This window comes from Rhipicephalus microplus, chromosome X, assembly GCF_043290135.1.
Source record: "Rhipicephalus microplus isolate Deutch F79 chromosome X, USDA_Rmic, whole genome shotgun sequence".
Taxonomy (NCBI): Eukaryota; Metazoa; Arthropoda; class Arachnida; order Ixodida; family Ixodidae; genus Rhipicephalus; species Rhipicephalus microplus.
This window is the reverse complement of record NC_134710.1, coordinates 162,714,048-162,732,661: the sequence shown is the minus strand read 5'-3', so window position 1 is coordinate 162,732,661 and position 18,614 is coordinate 162,714,048. Positions and strand designations below refer to the sequence as shown.

General features: G+C 42.8%; 1 protein-coding gene across 1 annotated transcript in view; it reads right to left on the bottom strand.

Moving 5' to 3' along the window:
- Positions 1-6,884, bottom strand: part of LOC119177106 (annulin) — a 52,519-nt gene extending 45,635 nt beyond the window's left edge. The window contains exon 1 of the mRNA XM_037428492.2: positions 6,690-6,884. Within this exon, the coding sequence (XP_037284389.1) occupies positions 6,690-6,738 (49 nt within the window). The 5' untranslated portion in view covers positions 6,739-6,884. The remainder of the gene's footprint in view (positions 1-6,689) is intronic.
- Positions 6,885-18,614: the final 11,730 nt, after the last annotated feature.

The following is an 18,614-nucleotide window of genomic DNA, read 5'->3' as shown; positions in this document are numbered from 1 at the left end:
CTCTCCCTCTCTCTCTATCCTTCAATCCTCTACTTCGTGGGAAGATACTCTTGGCTATGTCGCCATCTGAGGGCCCGCGGTACCACTGGAGCTCCCAGTAATGACCGCTGAAAACACAGTTTTGTAAATAGAGCTGCGAAACCGTTCCCTGCAACATACCTAAGAGTAGATGTGCCCTTTGCGTTAATGGTATGCGGTCGAAATATCAAGCTAAGTTAATAAATAGTATACCAGCGGACATAAGAGTGGCGAAGAGATCAAGGGGAACAGAGTCGTTACAGGTGTGGGTGACTTGGTGACTGTACAATACATTAAAAATGCTAGTATAAAGGAGTCACGGGCGAAAATTTGAGACAGTCATAGATGTACACTAAAACATAATTACTTCCAACAAGCAAGGTGACTGTTAACCACCTTCTCATTTCAAATGGAATGCCCATAGACATAATTATCATCATAATATCGTAACATCTTCCTGACGTGATTTCCTGCTTATGGATACGCTGGTGTAAATGGTGGAGAGGACGTTTTTCTTGCCCCGTATTTCCCTTCCCAGTGACCATTGTGTGTTCATCATGAGCCCTTGGAAGAGCGCGAGAAGGGCCACTTAAGCGAGGCTCCACTATTCCGCTACCGTTGTGGGGCTCTATGAAGTGTTAGGGATTCCGAAATCACATATAAAAGAAAGTGTAAAAAAAAAGGTGGAGAACATCAAGGGAATTACATAGACCACCACATGCGACCCCAAATGAAATCAATGAACGCTATCGCGAACGCGTATATCATCTCTGTGTGATTATTTAAATTTATTTACACAATTTAGTTTCCTCTTTTCTTGTCTCTGTGCGCTATGAATATATCTTTTGTTTAGTTTTATATGAAGTCAGTCAATCTGAACAGCTAGATAGCCATAACTTTAAGCAGGTCTATCCCATACTGTGGAGATGCAGACTTAGCAGCAGATTAACTGTTCTACTCATGTCAAGTCAGCGTGCTGATGAGTTATAGCGTGCATTGTTTGAGTAAGCAGTTTTTATTTATTTATTTTCTTCTTTTATTGTTTCTTCTTGGTGTGCGCGTGACACTTGCGGGACACAGTTGATAAATTGTATTCCAAGTGTACCTAAATCTAGTAAAGTATCCATCACCACTCTGCAAGGCGATTAAGTCTTCTTTTATATTTGCATTTCAATTAAAAAATATGCGCTATACCAAACAGCTGCAGTCAACAGGTGTTTTGCAGTGACCATTGCCCTTCATGTGACACCCTTGAGGACTTTATACAGAACGTGGTGTCATGTCTTGAAGCAGAGACGACGCTATATCAGCAATACAAGGTTCGCTGCGACTTGAAAGCACAGAAAATGCGTAGGCGAACTTCGCATAACAGGTGCAGGCGAAACAAAGGGGAGAAAATAGTCTACTTCGACTGCCAACGTCGTCGCACTATCGTTGATGGAACAATGGCGGGACGACGCAAATGGCCAGCGTTCGCATTTCTGCAAGATGGAGCCCTTGTTTCGTGGCCTTGAGCACGACCGGTCTTAATGTTGTTTCAATTTTTTTGCCCGTCAATTTTTTGTTCTCTCTTTTTCTGCAGTGCTGTAGGCTAAGCGGAAATGCTAACGGTTGTTTGGACTACTACCACCAGTTAGAGTAATGATCCTATTAAGCCTATTAACCTATTAAGGTAAATCGCTTTGCCCCAACAGACGAATAGCCCTGCTCAGCGTTTCTTCCGGCATAGCTAGCTATTCGTAAGCGTTGCAGGGTTCTGGTTGCAAATGGTAGTAAAGTGTCTGTTTGTATTATCAAGGCTTCACTTAAAATTCACAGATACATTACATTACATGAACTTCTGGAGAAGAATGGTGACATTATTGTTATAATCTGTTGTGGCACTCGCAAAAGCTAAGCGTTCGCCCTCAACTAACGGTTACAGCGAATTTCTCATGTTGCGGTGAATTCTTGCTGGGGTAGTGCAATGCCTTCCTCTTGATTCTGTTTTTTTTGTTGTTGTTGAATGTCAACCGTTCACAATCGGCTGGTTCAGTAATAGTGTAAGGGGTCTACCACTCTAAAAAGAAATAAAAGGAATTAGAACAATTTCTCATCGGGCTCCTTTTCTTGAGGATTGCATAGCACGTCGAATAAAATGCTCAGATTCCTCAAAAGAAAAAGCTGACATCTGCAGCCGTTGCGCATACAGTCTGTTAAGTTCGATCTACGCTGTATACAGACAGGGAACTGATGCTATCCAATGAACTTCCTTGAATGTCTTGCATCACGACAAAATTACAAACTCATTCAAGCATCATGTGTCTACTCCATACTTGTGATTACACACCTCAACCTCTTTAATAGCATTCTTCATAGACCCGGTGATTCTGAAGAGAATGTTTGATGTTCCTAAAGTTTAATTTTCTCTACTTGGATTCATGGCGGCTCTGGAAATACTTCGTCTACTTACAAGTAGGGTTGAGCGCACATATAAGCAACATTTTTTTACCAGGGTGGATTGCTTGTATAGGGTTCAGAATTATCAGCCACATATAAAAATGCTGAATTTTAATTGCTAGAATTCCTTGCTATGTGACCCGTTGCTAACGAGTTACTGTGTATTACACATCCACAAACATTTCGAACAATGATACATTATTTAGTAAACAGTTTAAAGTAATATGCATCTCTACTCTCTTTCATTTAACTTTCAACGCTTCGGCAAGGTCAGAAAGCAAACTTTTCGAAAAGTCTAGCCGATAATTCAGACTTCAAGACTCTAGTGTGACTTGGTTAGTTCATTATCTTGAACAAGATTTTTCTGAATGAAATGGACGATGACAAAACAGCACTTATTGCTGTCTCATTGCTTCTCAATTTTTCATCTTGTCAAACTGGCGCTGGAAAAGCCTGCTCGATGATAACTTAGAGTCGTTCGACATTGTAGTGCAGTAGTTAATACAAAGCGTGGATGTCAATCTTGAATAATCATTAATGTTATTGGGGCGTATATAGTCACTAACATTAGCGGAAATAACATGTAATTTCTTCGAATATATGGCATACGACCAAACCAATTTGGTCGTATGCTCCCATCGCACTTATGCATTAACGTTCAATATGAATAATTATCAGAGCGGCTTAGTAAGTGTTAACAGCGCATATGAAATAATGGGACATAAAAAGCAGTGGCAAGAGGCGCTTACTTCCAATTACATTTAATTCAGGAAATATTTTCGAATGTGCACAAACGAACGAAAAGCGGCAAGGCAAGGAAAGACGCGTTCGTCGCTGCCACATCATCTGACATCATTTGAACGTACAGTCACCTTTACCTTAAAGTAGGGGGTATAGGTGATCGAATTTTTTATTAGAAAGCACAATAGAGGGTGCACTAATCCACATTTCCCCCAACGTATTTATAAATTGCGCTTCGATAATTTCATGGGTTAACTGGATTGTATGATTTTCCATTACTTCATGAAAACGGTGTGTGTACCCACAGTTGTGGTAACGAATGTTGATATGTTATTATCTGGTTGTTCTGTCTCGCTTCCTATTTTTGCATGTGGTGTTAATAATATATAATTGACTCATATCAACTTGTCCGAGCTTCAATTCTTTTTGTCGGAGGAAAGTAGTATCTCTGGCTCTATGTTTCAGAATACACACCACGGAGAAAGTCTTTTGAAAAGTGTACCCTTAAAAGTCAAGCCTGAATTTCTTGAAGTGCGCCAGACGATTGTATGCTGAATAGTTTCATTGCATAGCCGAGTGAAAGGGAACAGAAATGCTTCTTGAGGTAACACTTATGAAGCAGAGGAATTGATTTGCGCAGAACTGTAATCACACAACATTCACCTCAAGGAGCACAATCGTCCCTATAATGGTCCTGTAGATAGCCTAAAGGCAGATAGATATACACGGTGTGCTGGCGTTCGTTATTCCGCCGGCAGAGAGACTTCATTTCTCGGCACAGCAATGGCTTACATATTCTAAAGCACATGCGTCTAAACAAAGTGCTGTTCACCTTACTACCAGGGCGACTAAAGTAAAATTACATCTGAAATATTCTGTTCGTTTTTGAGGCACAAAGGGGACGTTGCTTTATATATGCCATGATTATGTGTGCCTGAAAACTCTCAAAAAGCCCAGCAATGCTCTTGAAGTTTCCCGAACGAGAAATTAGTCAGTTGTTTTAACGTGGCATGCAATGAGCGGCATCGGCGTTTTTTGTGAATGGTTCTTTCTTTAAAAATGAACATATATAGCCCAATAATTATTTAACTGAAAGCATTTGTCTGATGTGCACAGTTACTTTCTCTTGTGGGAGCAAGCATAAGAAAAAAAAGACGCACCTTAAGCAAGATGACTCCCCATTTTCCGAAGAACCTACTCATTTATCAGCTGTGATGTCTTTCTCTCTCTAATTAATAATTGTAGCAGCTTAACGTCCCGAAACTACCACATAATTATGAGAAACGCCATAGTAAAGAGCTCCTGAAATTTCGACCACCTGGATTTCTTTAACGTGCACCTAAGTCTAAGCGCACGGACTTCAAGCATTTTCGCCTCCAACGAAAATGTGCCCTCCGCGGTTGGGATATGATCCCGTGACCTGCGGGTCAGCAATAGGGTGCCTTAGCCGCTAGACCACTGTGGCGGTTTTTTCTCTCTCCCAACATGTGTGTGTGTGTGTGTGTGTGTGTGTGTGTGTGTGTGTGTGTGTGTGTGTGTGTGTGTGTGTGTGTGTGTGTGTGTGTGTGTGTGTGTGTGTGTGTGTGTTGTGTGTGTGTGTGTGTGTGTGCGTACACGGGCATACGGGCTGTAAGCACAGTTATGCTCATGAATATGGGCCCATAGTCTTCTCCCTGATGACATATAAATAGTCGGTTATTTATGTTATTCACAGCTTCAGCACAAAAAACTATTGCACGCGTCGGCCCTTAACAGTTCTGACGCTTGTGGTCAAGTTATCTTAAATTGCCAACCATCTTTCGCTTTGACAGCAATAGCTAGTACGGTGATCAGTGCCAGCTGGCTGAATGCTTTTGCGTAAAATGCTACTTTTCCTCAAAATGCAGTCGAAAGTCACTCCACTGTGTTCCGACTTTTTTATCGCTTCACCCTCAAAGGGTGCCATATCTTGTAAATCAACGAGCTTTTGTCGTACCTTCACAGAAGATGTTTCAAATTTTAAGCAGCCACGTGTGATTTCTTCAGTTAACGGGGTGCGACACCAGCGTCTTACACTAGCAAGTGAACTTTCAATTAAATATTTAAACGATGCGTGTATTGTATAATCAGCATTGTGCACTGCCCTAAGTACCGGAGAAGAATCTTTTTTTCCGCGACGTACTTTCCAAAAGGAGCATCACATTCGGGCTCAACTTTGTTTCTTGGTCAAACAACAAATAACTTCAAAAAATATATGGGGCTACACAAAACCAGACAAAAAAGAGCTAAGTGTCCTTCAAAGAGTAACACGCACATCAATTACCCAGCCAGTCAAACATAGAGTTTCAAATGACTCGTAAAGGACTAGACAAGAATACATCAAACACAAAACACTTACAGACATTATCTGCAAGCCTGTAGAGAGCAACGCTTCTTTCCTATACTTCTGAATTTACCTCTTTATGCGTCAATCAATGCAAGGTAAGATAATTCGTGTGGTAGATTACTGTGATGCTATCAACGAATTGAATCGTCTCAGCTGACTAAGCGAAGAAATTCTTCAAATTATGCTTACATGTCTGTGTAGATTATACGCACGCTGATTAAATAATGTCACCTTCCAGTAAAACAATGTCTATACCAGCAATATTTGCTAGAGAGCGCATATTTGCAGTAAAGAAAGTCTTCACACTGAAATAATTGGACAACAACGCCGTTAAGAGAGCGGAAATGTGGAAAAAGAACGATGATTTTTGTAGGTGAGATGCAGAAAATTGCATTTAAGGCGATTTTTATATTTTGAACACACAAAACAAAATAATAAATACAACTGAAGCAGAAACTGAAAAATAAGAAGTACATCGAAAAAATCGGAGCCGCAGAAAGAAAACGAAGGCCAAGGCGCAGCTACAAACACTTGCCCGTTGTTTTCTTTCCAGCCCCATCTCATTATTCATCTCGGGTATAATATGTACGACCTCTCTGAAAAGAAAGAAAGGAGGTCTGGACAGACGCGTTACACGTGTAAGCATTGAAATCGGCTCAAGGCTTCCAATATGGATAAGCCTTACTAAAGGCCTATGTGTTGGTCAGGACCATATAATTTTTTTGTGCTTACAAAAAAAAATGTGGCGTTGTTTTCATATACATAATTGAATCTGTGGACCACTGAGCAAGTAAAATGTTGAAAATGATTTAGTAATTAAAAATACAACGTACGCAAATACTTAGCATCCAAGTCTTGTGGGCCATAACTGATGATTTCAGAGTCACATATTGCAGGTTTTCAAACTTGGGGAGCGTTTCAAAAGTATCTTGTTTATGGGAAGCGCCTCATCACAACAACGCTACAAGTGATCGTCCCATATGCTGCTTAAAACGGCAAAGTGAGTGTGGCTTCAGTAGCACTCATTTTGCCTTCCGTTTGTTGGGCTCCACTCCATCCTTTCTCACAAATTATTGCGCTGCGCGTGTGGTTATTCTTTGAACCGAAAGTGAAAGGGTTTACTCACGTTGCCCATCATCGTCGTTGCCTTGAAGTCGGCTGCTTACATCCCCCATCTTTCAAGTCTAGATGCTTCCTCCGACGCGAAGAATATTCAGGCTCTCCGGCACGCAAAAGACAAAAAAAATTACAAGTGCCCCTTGTCTGCGGCGGCTCCTCTGCCGTCTTTCGGAGAGGATGCGAGTGTGAACAGTGGTGTGCACCTGGCAAGGTGCTCCGGTGGGCGGCGACTGGTCTTCGCAAACGGGCGTCGAGGAGTGGCCTGCAGCTCTGCGCACAGACGGCGGTGAACTAGCGCCTCCGTCGCCCGTGTGCCTGAGGCCCAGACCGGCGGTCAGCCTGAGCCTTGCAATGATGCATCGCTTGTCAGATGGAACAACGGCGCTTGTACAGCGGAGAGCAGCCGCGGGCCTCCAATAGGGCTTTTGTGCACTGTTTTGATCAGTCATAGGAAGCGCTTTGCTTATGTAGTATATGCATGAGTAGTCAAAACACTTCTCTGGGTGATAGCAATCAACGAAAGAGTGCCGAATGTCAATTAAAAGTAGTTGTACTAATGGTAATCTTGTCTATTTTTCAAAACAGTGGGCTTCGCGATCAAATGCATGTTGAAGCCGTTTTGTCTAACTCGAGGGGAAGAGAAATGGCTAGAGTGACGAGCTTAGAGTGGGGTAAGCTAAAAGCGATTCATCCTTTTTACATTCACAGACTAAACCAGCTCATCGCATTTTCTCACGCGTGGAGTCTGCTTGGAAAATACAACCCATGTTTGCGCGTACTAAGTTCCTTCGTGACTCGCCATTGTGTCTTGCGATTTATTATTGGAATAAACTTCCAAGCGATGTTGTAACAGTACGTGATCACAACACATCTGTTAGCAAATTAAAGGAGATGCGGAATGTAGAACTGTAACACTTTGTAGTTTTCTTTTGTTTAGTCTGGTGCCACTATTACATCTGTTATCGCCTACCTTGTGTCATGCCTTACCGAGTGCTACATTCCATTACTATGTTTTCTTTGATGCGAACTTCTTGTGCCTTTTGCATTGACCTTTTTATTTTTATGTTCTGTGTAAACATTTCTTTTGTAAACATAACCCTGCAGTATTGTAACTACCCCCCCCCCCTATGTAATGCCCACATGGGCCCTTAGGGTATATGAATTAATGAATAAATGTACATAAACCAACTTCAACCTCTAGCTCATAAGACAACTTTTCATTTCGTATGAACTTTATTAGAAACTATGAACCTGGGTCAGCGTCTACACGTCTTTGCTGCTAGTCTAATGTGATTTCAAATGCGTACGGAAAGAATAAAAAGAATTCTCATGGGGAGCCAGGTGGAGGGGGGGGGGATGTAACGCAACGAGTGAAACACAGAAAGGGAGATAGTTGATCTAGCTGATAGGGATTCATCCTGGAATTTTGTGTTTTCCGGTGGTCTTGGGTTCATTTTTACACCATTTGCTTTAGGATTAACAAAAGAAAGGTCAAGGTCATTAGGGGCCAAGCTATATTGTATTGCTTGGCTGATGAGTAATATAGGAATGAGACAACAAAAACGTGTATGGCGCGTGGGCAACTGGAACTTTGGTCCAGCATATTGGAGGGTCAGCCTATTCGACTATAGAAAATATCCCCAAAGCTGAAACGCCTGACTTTTGAACCCCTGAGGTAAGCAGCAGTGCTTGCAACTCTTGCAAGTTTATATTTTAAGTTGTCCATGAGTTGTTATTCCCGGTTTACAGTTAGAGGTGTTATAAGATCACAACAAGAGCTGTTTTGGCGCTGTAGTTGTCCGCCGCCTGTGTCCGTAACCACGACCACTCGAAATAACAAAAAATAAGAAAAAAATATTCCGGATGAAATGGTGTTTGAACTTGATCTGGTTTCATTCGTGGCAGCCCAGTATGTTACCACGGAGCCGCGACGGGGCTCAAAACTCACTTGTAAAAACAGCCTATATATATGGGCGTTATGTCTGGAAGGAACCACGTTAGGATCATCTTAACGTGGTTCCTTCCAGACGCTATACTATATGACTCTACTCTACGCATATTAATAAGATGTGTATATAGTATAGAGTGTAGAAGAGCAAACTAACAACCTGGCATCAGACAGTGTGAATTCGTTAACCTGGTTTGACAAAATGCGAGTTGCGTAATGGGTTATTGAATGCTTCCAACTTATTATAAAGGGCTCAGCCGAATTCATCATCGTCATCTGCCAGCGCATCAACAAAGTGCGAATAAGGCCTTGCAAATGCGTAGTGGGTGCCCCTCTCCGCAGAGTGAAGAATAAAGGCGTAGCGGGTGGTTCCCTACTTGACAAAAATTATGATTTATGGCGTGGTGCGTACCTTGCAAGCGTACTTGTATTCGTAAATCTACAAGAGTTTACAGCTCATTCTAGAAATTCCCCACACCATGCGCGGTCAAGGGACCTCAATGCGTCGTCGCATTTAGATACGCCATCTTTTAGTGATAGACAAATGGAAGCCACGCAAACGCACTTACCACCTGCTTCGATGATTTTCTTGGCCTCAATGATTAATGTTACAGCTTTATCGTGGCTTCTGGTGACAAACACTCAGTAACTTAAGTCAGGACTACACTGACAATCACGGCAATGAATTGCTAGGTGGCCTTCTCGGCCATTTCTCACATTGTTATTATGTGGTTTTCCGGCACTGCGTGGTTTGACCGACATAATTTTACCACATGACAAAGAGATCTCAAGAAGCACACCCGCCTGACAATCGACGCAATCGTTTTGTGTTTCAAGGTGCATTCCGGATCTATTCTGAGACAAGGGCGGGTCATCTTACAGAGCCTTGAAAGTTGTAACGGTGCAGAGAAGACCACGTTTACATATACACGTTTGGTTATCCTTTTCACATTATTGATGTGTCCTGCATACGAAATCATGGCTATCTTAACATTTTCTTGGTGTTTCTCGTCGTTCAAGTGGCAGCTCCACGACTTCCGAAGCATCTTCTCCTCCACAGACACTAGAATGTACTGTGGACAGCCTGCCTCCTCTAAACGATCAACCTGCTTGAGGAAACTATCTGTTGCCTGTGTGGGTAGGATTTCTCAAAAGCATTTTACAGGTACATGTTCGTGATGCTACATTTGACGAGCCTAGAGTCGGACGAGCTGAAATGTTGCAGTGGTTTGTTCATATTGCCAGCCTTCCAGAAGGTAGTGGTATCATCAGAGTCTCTAGGTACGTAGATGTTTTTGTTATCGTAGACAAGAAGTACATACACGCCGACCAAGTCGTTACTAAACCTTGGCAACTTATAGCCATATTTTATTTCCCACAGAAGTGACACACAAACTTTCGAACGATTCGACTGTAAGATTTTCAAATATAAGATATTTTGTAGGAACTGATCGTGTGTTTTGGCAGTACGAGCCTCGCGCGAACAAACCACCGCTACCGTTTATCTCGTTCCAGCCTAAGCTCGTTAAACTTAGCATCAGTACGTACATGGGAGCCACTAACATTCCGCCTTCATCTAAATGCGACCACCGCGGCCAGTATGGAACCCGCGTCTGTCGGGTCAGCAGCCAAACACCATAGTGTCACGGGGTCATCACGGTGTCGTGCCCATGTGACGACCCGTGACATGTCACGGGGTCGTGACGCGGGTGCCCTACTGGCGCGTGGGAATAACAATCAGGCCAGCACGGCATCACCACAAGTGGTGTTAGAAGACCATCAACAAACCTACTCATGGGATACTTTTATTTAGGATCTCTATAGCGTGGCTGATTGTTGTGGCTCATTCCAGAACGTGTGTCTGCATTTGCATGCGTTCTACAAATCATTAACTCAACAAACAGTTTGCGTTTCTCTCTCTTGACCCACGCAGAGTAACTTCTCACAAAGTTTTCAATGTCTATTTTGACTGTACCTAAACTGAAATTACATATATCGCATGCCACATTCCCGGATGTACTGGGGCAGCCTCATTCAAGGAGCACGCCTCATTAGTATTAGAGCCACTAAAACTTGAACGTTTTCACAAGAAAAGTGTTTGATATATGACGTGTAGTATTGGTATTATTAAAGAAAATATTATTTTCCGAATTAGGTTCAGCACATCAGCTTCTATGAGGTCTTGAATACTAATGATGTATTCACCGTTGCTGTGAACGATCACCCTGTACATAGAATGCATGTTGAGTTAGTCACGTCATGACCTTTCATTCATATTGGTTGCACACTCTCGTCATCCTAGTCCGTCGTGGTGGAGCAAGTGTTATGGTGCTCGGCTGTTAACCAGAGGGTCGCGGGTTCGATACCGGCCGTGGTGGTCGCATTTCGAAGGTGGCGAAAGCCCGTGTACTGTGTGATATTCGTCATCATCATAAACACGTGACGGCTAAAAGTTCCAGAGCCCTGCATTACGGCATCTCTAATAAGTAATACCGGGGTTTTGGGACATAAAGCTGCCGTTATTATTATCATTACTCATGCCATCCTATGCTGATTCTTTAACCAATAAAATCAAAAACGGGTAAGCCAAGGAAAGTATAGGGGACAATATTTATTTGTGTTAACTGTAGTGCAGTCTTGAACTTAAGTGAAAATATTTAAAGCGAACGAAAAAAGCAAATTTTTAGTCAGTAGGGTCTGAGCCAATAGCCTTCATATTACGCGTTTTACGCTCTACCGATTGAGCCCATCTTGGTTTATACCAAGCAGTAGGTAAGTAGGCAGGTAGGTAGGTAGGTAGGTAGGTAGGTAGGTAGGTAGGTAGGTAGGTAGGTAGGTAGGTAGGTAGGTAGGTAGGTAGGTAGGTAGGTAGGTAGGTAGGTAGGTAGGCAGGTAGGTAGGTAGGTAGGTAGGTAGGTAGGTAGGTTTGTAGATAGATAGATAGATAGATAGATAGATAGATAGATAGATAGATAGATAGATAGATAGATAGATAGATAGATAGATAGATAGATAGATAGATAGATAGATAGATAGATAGATAGATAGATAGATAGATAGATAGATAGATAGATAGATAGATAGATGAAATTTAAGAGGCGTTTTTTCCTCTGATGATTTCTTCAACCAAACTGCAGTTTTGATTTAATGGGTACACTTACGCAGGCAGAAAAAAGTTTGTGACCCCAAATACTATGAATTTCTACAACCCTTTGATAAACTTTCAGAACGTCCTCAGGTCATTCCTAAATGGCAATAGCGTTGCGGCCATATGTTTCGCAACCCTTCCTCGGTGACGTTAACGCCGAGCATCGACCAGGTTCTTTTTTTTTTTTTAGCTACGTACTGCACCTGCAGCGGCGCTTTCTCTTTTAGAAGAACTTTCATACGAGAACAAAACAAATACGAAAACACATAAAACAATGCCGTGAAGCTCTTCGGAAGCACATATACTTTTGCGAACACCCATTGTTTTGATACTCCTAACAAGAACGGCATTATCTCTTCTATGATGAACTTGTTACGTGTACTGAGGACAGCAGTGAGTGCAATGACACCGAGCAGACAGTTTCTGCACCAGCTAAACATGAAATTATTGCCAATAAACGCTGGTCTATGTAGTTCCGTTCTGGCTCCTCTTTGTTATGATCTGTGCAGCCCTGCACTGACTGCGCTAAATTCTGTAGTCATATGTCGCCTAAACAAGTGTCGAGATTCGACGAGCTGCCTATGACAAAAAAGTTCTCTTAGGGCGTTTTTTGGACCCTCGAAATCAGCGACATGTTTCACAGGCTGCTAACAAATTCGGGTAGTTAAGTTTGTGACGTACAGTATGTTCGTACGGACCAAAAAGATCATTCGCCCTTGAGTCTCGTTTAGTTATTCATTCTTGTTTCTGTCAATGCTGCGCAAATGGTGAAAACTTCAATTCAAATCCTGCTCACCGCTTTTAACGCGTGCGCACCACAAACACACACATAACGCAGTTATAACCATGTACTATATTTTCTGTGATACCAGAGGGATACTCGCTAGTCCAGAAATCGAAGGATCGATAGTGTTGGTGACAAGGCTGAGGCGCGGGCTTTCTATTGCCACTGATTTGCGTTCGAATAAGTGGGGGAAGCGGGGCTTGTTGACCAGCAGTCCTGCATCATCGTTCACAAACGCGGCTCGTCAATTCACTCACACTGCCATTTGTAGAAAGAAACATATATCCGCCTGACACGAAGAATGAAACAAGAGGAGGCTAAAGCATGCCTGCAGCTGATTGCACAATATAGCTATTGAGGTTTCCTTTCATAGTGTCGTAAACCTGTTAAATTACTTTTTAGTTACTCCTGATGTCGCAGTCGATGTCACACTGAAAACTTTCTTGTTTATTCAACGATTCGGTAGTTGTATTGCCTACCCACTTGTAATCGTAAGCAGAAGGTGGCCACTGCTGCCACTTGTTCAGCAAGAAGACAACGCAGCCTCTGAGTCACGGTAAAATGATTCGGAATTGAACATGGCGCCGGTGACATCCACTAATTTTCCATCCCACCTATGGTATGACAAAGAACAATTAAGACAGTGTCTCGCTAGTGGGGCCATACATAAAGCAAGTGCAGAGCTGGGTGGCCTTCTTTGTTTCTTTTCATTTTTCTATTGTTTTCTAGATCTTTCTTTCCTGCTCTCTTCTTTCTACTTTTTCTATGCTTTTTGATCTCTTTATTTCTTTTTTCTTTCTATATATGTTTCTCATTTATCGCTCCTTCTATTTTTATTTTTCTTTCTTCCCTTCATTTTTCTCTCTCTCTCTCTCTCTATTTCTCGATTGTTCTTTCTCTCTACCTCTTTCTTTTTTTCTTTGATTTTTTACCACTGTTTCACTTTTTCTTTTTCTATGCCATGCCTTACTCGCTCCCCTTCTCCCTTTCCTTCTGCTCATTCCCATCTCGCATCCTCTTGCCACCACCTTGGTATGCTAAGTTTGTGGGCAAAAAGTGGTAGCAGCAAGCACAAGACCGAGTTGACTGGCGGAACATGGGAGATTCCTTTGACATACAGTGGTTGTAGTCTGGCTGATGATGGTGATGATGATGATGACGATGGTGATAATAATGATGATTGTATGAAACACCATGCTCTGCTATTATGCTTGGATAGCCGAGTGGTCATGATGCTCGCTTTCGGATCATGGATACGCGGGTTCAAATGCCGCCCCATCAAGAAAACTTTTTCACTATGAATTTTCCTCTTTGCCACTCTTCCTACCTTTTGCTATATCATTTCTCTCTCTCTCGCTCTCTCTCTGTGCTACATTCTATCAGCCATAAATGTGATTGCAGGCCACGCCATGCAAATCAACATACGTGTTCTGGGACTGAAGCAGAAGTTAACAAAGAGAAGAAGAGAATGAAAAAGAGCGTATGCAAGTCATGATGGTCACTTCTGTTCGTCCGTCACAGACCAATGCTGGCATCAATCCTTCCCAAACACACACACACACACACACACACACACACACACACAAGAAATAACACAGCACCTTCACCGCTAGCTAACTGGACTGTTCCAATCCTTATCTGTACTCCAGCAACATAGATCTCAGTGAAATTTCCGAAGCCCTCCCCTATGGCGTCTCTCGTAATTATATAGTGATTTTGGGACGTTAAACCCTACATATCAATCATATTAATTAATAAAGCGAACTGCTTGGGCACTAAAACGTGCTGCGCTGATTCAATCTGCTTAATTGGTGTTTAATCAGTATCTGATCAAGTTTGCGTGTGTGGGAATCTTTCTCAGTGGTACCAGAGGAATATTTGTAGGACTAAATTGCGATTAGAAGTTCTTTCAGGGTGTTTTGAAGAAGCACTGACACATTTCACTGGATGAACACGAGCACTGAATTTCACAATGTTGGAGTGATGAACAACGCGAACGCTTCGCGTTGCTTCTTTGACATAATGCGAGCTGTAACATTGGGTGCACGTAGTTCTAGGGATGTCACCCGAGACAGCGCACACAAAACAACAAGCTAGCTTGGCTCGCTCGACCTTTGAATCATCGCCGATCACTCGCGAAATCGAAAGATTGCGGTTTCGGGTCCAACAGACGGCAAATGTGATTTTCGTCAACTTTAACCCATTTTCGTTTATTTCATAATTACTACACTACAAGGTCAACATGACAAGCACAGTACCCTATGGTCAGCTTGTCCACTACGGCAGCGTAGCGGGTACGGTGCTGAGCTGCTGACCCGAAGGTCGCGGCTGTGATCCTGGCCGTGGCGGTCGCATTTCGGTGCATGCAGGCGAAGTGCTATAGAGGCCTGCACGAGGTTAACGCACGTTCACAAATACCAGATGATCAAAATTTTCGGAGCCTTTCTCTACGGCGTGCCCCCTAATCATATCGTGGGTTTTAGCACGCAAAAACTTCAAATAAGATAATTGGCCCCGTATCTGCATGCTTCACAGCAAAGGTCGTCAAAAGACGACAGCCTTGCGTGTGGAGAGAGTGAAAAAAACGTTCATTTGATGGTCTGCGCGAGAAAACCGGTGAATTGTATTCTGGAAGTGCTGCGTTAGAGAGTTTCGATCCGCGCAGCAAAGGCGGACGAGCGCATCGAGGCACGCTAGACACGAGCGCAAATCTGGCAGTTATCTTCAAAAACGAAGGAAGGTGAGCACGCCCACGGAGAATTGTGCGGGTCTATCGCTGAAGCGATAAAGTGTAGAACGCCTAGCGATGGGCAGGTGCCAACACCGTGTTGTCTTTGCAAAGCGCTGGAAACACTTGGCTTTCTGAGCATCACGTTGCACTGTCACGCAGCCTGATAAACGCTATGGTTCTTAGAATGACTTATGTGTACTTTCTCTAGTATAAAGACGCATATAACAAATATCGACGTGTTGTTATGGTGTTCAGATATGCTCAATAATTGCTTTTTATTTGACAATTACAGAAGTATGAATGCTGAAACTTGAGCAATACTGGTGGGCGCTTCGGATGGGGTTGGCCATTTGAGATATTGTTTGAGGCCCTTTGGGATATCGCTAGCGTGGACAAACAGACAAATGTACAGACAGACAGACAGACAGACAGACAGACAGACAGACAGACAGACAGACAGACAGACAGACAGACAGACAGACAGACAGACAGACCAAAATTTTCGCATCGTAGGTCCCCAAGAAAGACTATGTTCTTTAAAAAAATGAGCTCATCTATGCTTACTTGTTGTCGGTTTCATTGGGTTTTGTCTAGCAAATGAAACGTGCCCCTCAAACAACATCCCTTTCAATCACAGATTAGTTACAAGATGGAACACGCGCAACACACGTTTACGACCTGTACCGCGCAGAGACAAAGCTTGTTCTTCACATCTCATGCCCCGGCTTGCGTACTTTCTCACCTTTCTCTCGCAAGCTTTCTCTCATTTTCATAGCGTGCCACACGTGGTGCATTACGGGATATTATCCCACTTAGACATTATTTGGGGCAGCACATCAACGCCGATAGTCAATTTTCGCCGGTAGTGTCCCTACAATTGATATTAAAATAAAGCATAAATGGGGCACATGAAGCGAACTACAGTCTTGCGGAACTTGTGACATAGACCAAGGGTGCGAAGTTAACGAATAACATGGTCAAACTTTCAAATCGACCAAGTAAAAACTGCGAGAATGAATCAAAAAATTCGCTAGTGACCGATATGTTGCAGCCTTGACCTCTATATGGAGGCAACAATATAATCAGCTTCGGCCAGCACCACCTTTGGGCTGAATGGTCTCTCTTCATTTAGGGCTATTGTCTCAATAAGCACCTTTCAAAAGCTCGGTTCGAACACAGCAAGAAACGACAGTGTAAAAGTACATGCCCCTTGATGTCATCAGTCGTTTATTCACGTTACGTAAACCCAATTCTTCTAGCACGAATGAAATTTTTGACCTACGTGCCACAATGAAAACGTTGAGCCCTTCATTATTAGTGATTTGCTGGCATCGCCTCTTTCTAACGTAAGCAGCAATGTTGGCTGTTATTCGGAAAAAGAAAACTAACAATGCAATCTTGTGATCAATACCCTGTTAGCAACGCACACCATGTTTTTTCAAACCACGGCGTCACGATGCGAAATTCCGCAATCTTTGTAATCGCTGTGTGCGTAAATAAAGCCGAGAACAATACTTATATAATGAAAATACAGCTGCCAAATAATGTCAGAGCTTGTGTAAAGACAGGTCCTTTTCTTTGAACGTTGCCTTCTAATTAAGGCTCTTGGTCTTCATGGTGTTGAGTTGCTTTATTGGAGACGATGCGTACACACATGTTACCGAAGTTATTCGTCTCCCGTCTGGCTATCTAGGACGATAAGAGGTGCTGTTTTTTTTTCTTGCGCATATGTACACGTTATTGACAAGGCTAACGCCTGTTTAGACAAACTAATAACAATTATTATTATTATTATTATTATTATTATTATTATTATTATTATTATTATTATTATTATTATTATTATTATTATTATTATTATTATTAATTTCGGCGTTTAAAGTTTCAAAACCACCATATGATAATGAGAAACGCCACAGTGGAGGGCTCCGGCAATTTCTACACCCTGAGGTTTTTAGCGTGTACCTAAATCTAAACACATGGGCCTCAAAAGCCTTTTCGCCTCCACCGAAATTGCGGCCGCCGCGGCCTGGATTTCATCTCGCAACCTGCTGGTCAGAAGCCCAGTGCCTTAGCCCCTATAGACCACCGTGGCGGGCTCTGTTTACATAAATCGCGTCCAGCTGCATGACAGGTAACCTTGAAAACATAGCGAGGAGAGAAATACTTCCAGGGCGAAAGAAAGATGCAGGTGCACCTCTGCTGCTCTGTTATTTCTTTTGCGAAATCTGTCTCTCTCGCGTGCTGTGGTTTTCCCGTTCCAGTGTCAGACAATGAATGCCCTAATGGGGCTGGTGGTTAAGCAAAGCTTGGGAAATGCACAGCACTCGTTCGATGCATTGTACTAAGCGGCACTGCTACTCCATGGAGCACATTCTCAACCCTGGGTCCAGCTGCAGCGCATGCTACGTGGGTGTCGCAGGCAGCGGTGCACAGCTGCAGCGATCGAGCATATCCACACTGCAGGCGCACGCAGAACAGACGGTGTGACAATGGGAACGAAAGTGAGCATTGTATTTAGACGCAGCTTCATAACTACAAGCCTTTTCTTTTCATTGCGTAAAGAGTAAGAGTTCACTTATAATAGCCCCGATTTCTTTTAAGTAAACGAAGTCCATTTTACGCATTCGCCTTTTCGATGCGTTTTCGGTGGTGAGCAGTGAACGCACAAAATTACTGAAGCTAAATGTAAATAGAACAAAGAAAAATGCAAAACAGGCAAGAGATATGAAAAAAAAACGTAATCTCAGCCACCTTTTGTATACACGCATTTTGTTGCACTGCCTATTACAGGCCAGTCGACAAGAACTCCCTATGCGCCCCTCACTAAGAGCCCATTTGACATCCTTTTTTGACCAGACGATGAAAAGTCCAGGGCAGAAATATTCAGTACAAGAAATTTGTCATTTTAGTGAAAACAACGAAGGTAATTTCACTAATTGTTATTTTAAGTTTCGTTATAAAGATACAAAGCAACCGCCATGCTTCACGTAGAATCACTTCTGAGTAAAACAGCTATGCATGCAGCGGGAATCAAGAGTGCGAGGCGGAGTGTGCGGAACACGTTACGACATTCATTGTTATTCTGAAGAGAGTGTCTTGTTCGGATAGCTGATGCTTCCCCTCAAAACAAAATTTGTTGGTCGGTTGGTTTGTGAAGTTCGACGTCCCAAAGCGACTCGTGCTATGAGAGACGCCGTATAGGGTTCACTCCAGATACCTTCGACTACCAGCGTTTTATTAACGTGCACAGGCATCGCACCACACACGGGCCTCAAGGATATCACCTTTACCGAAATGGGATGCTGCAGGGTCCTGAAA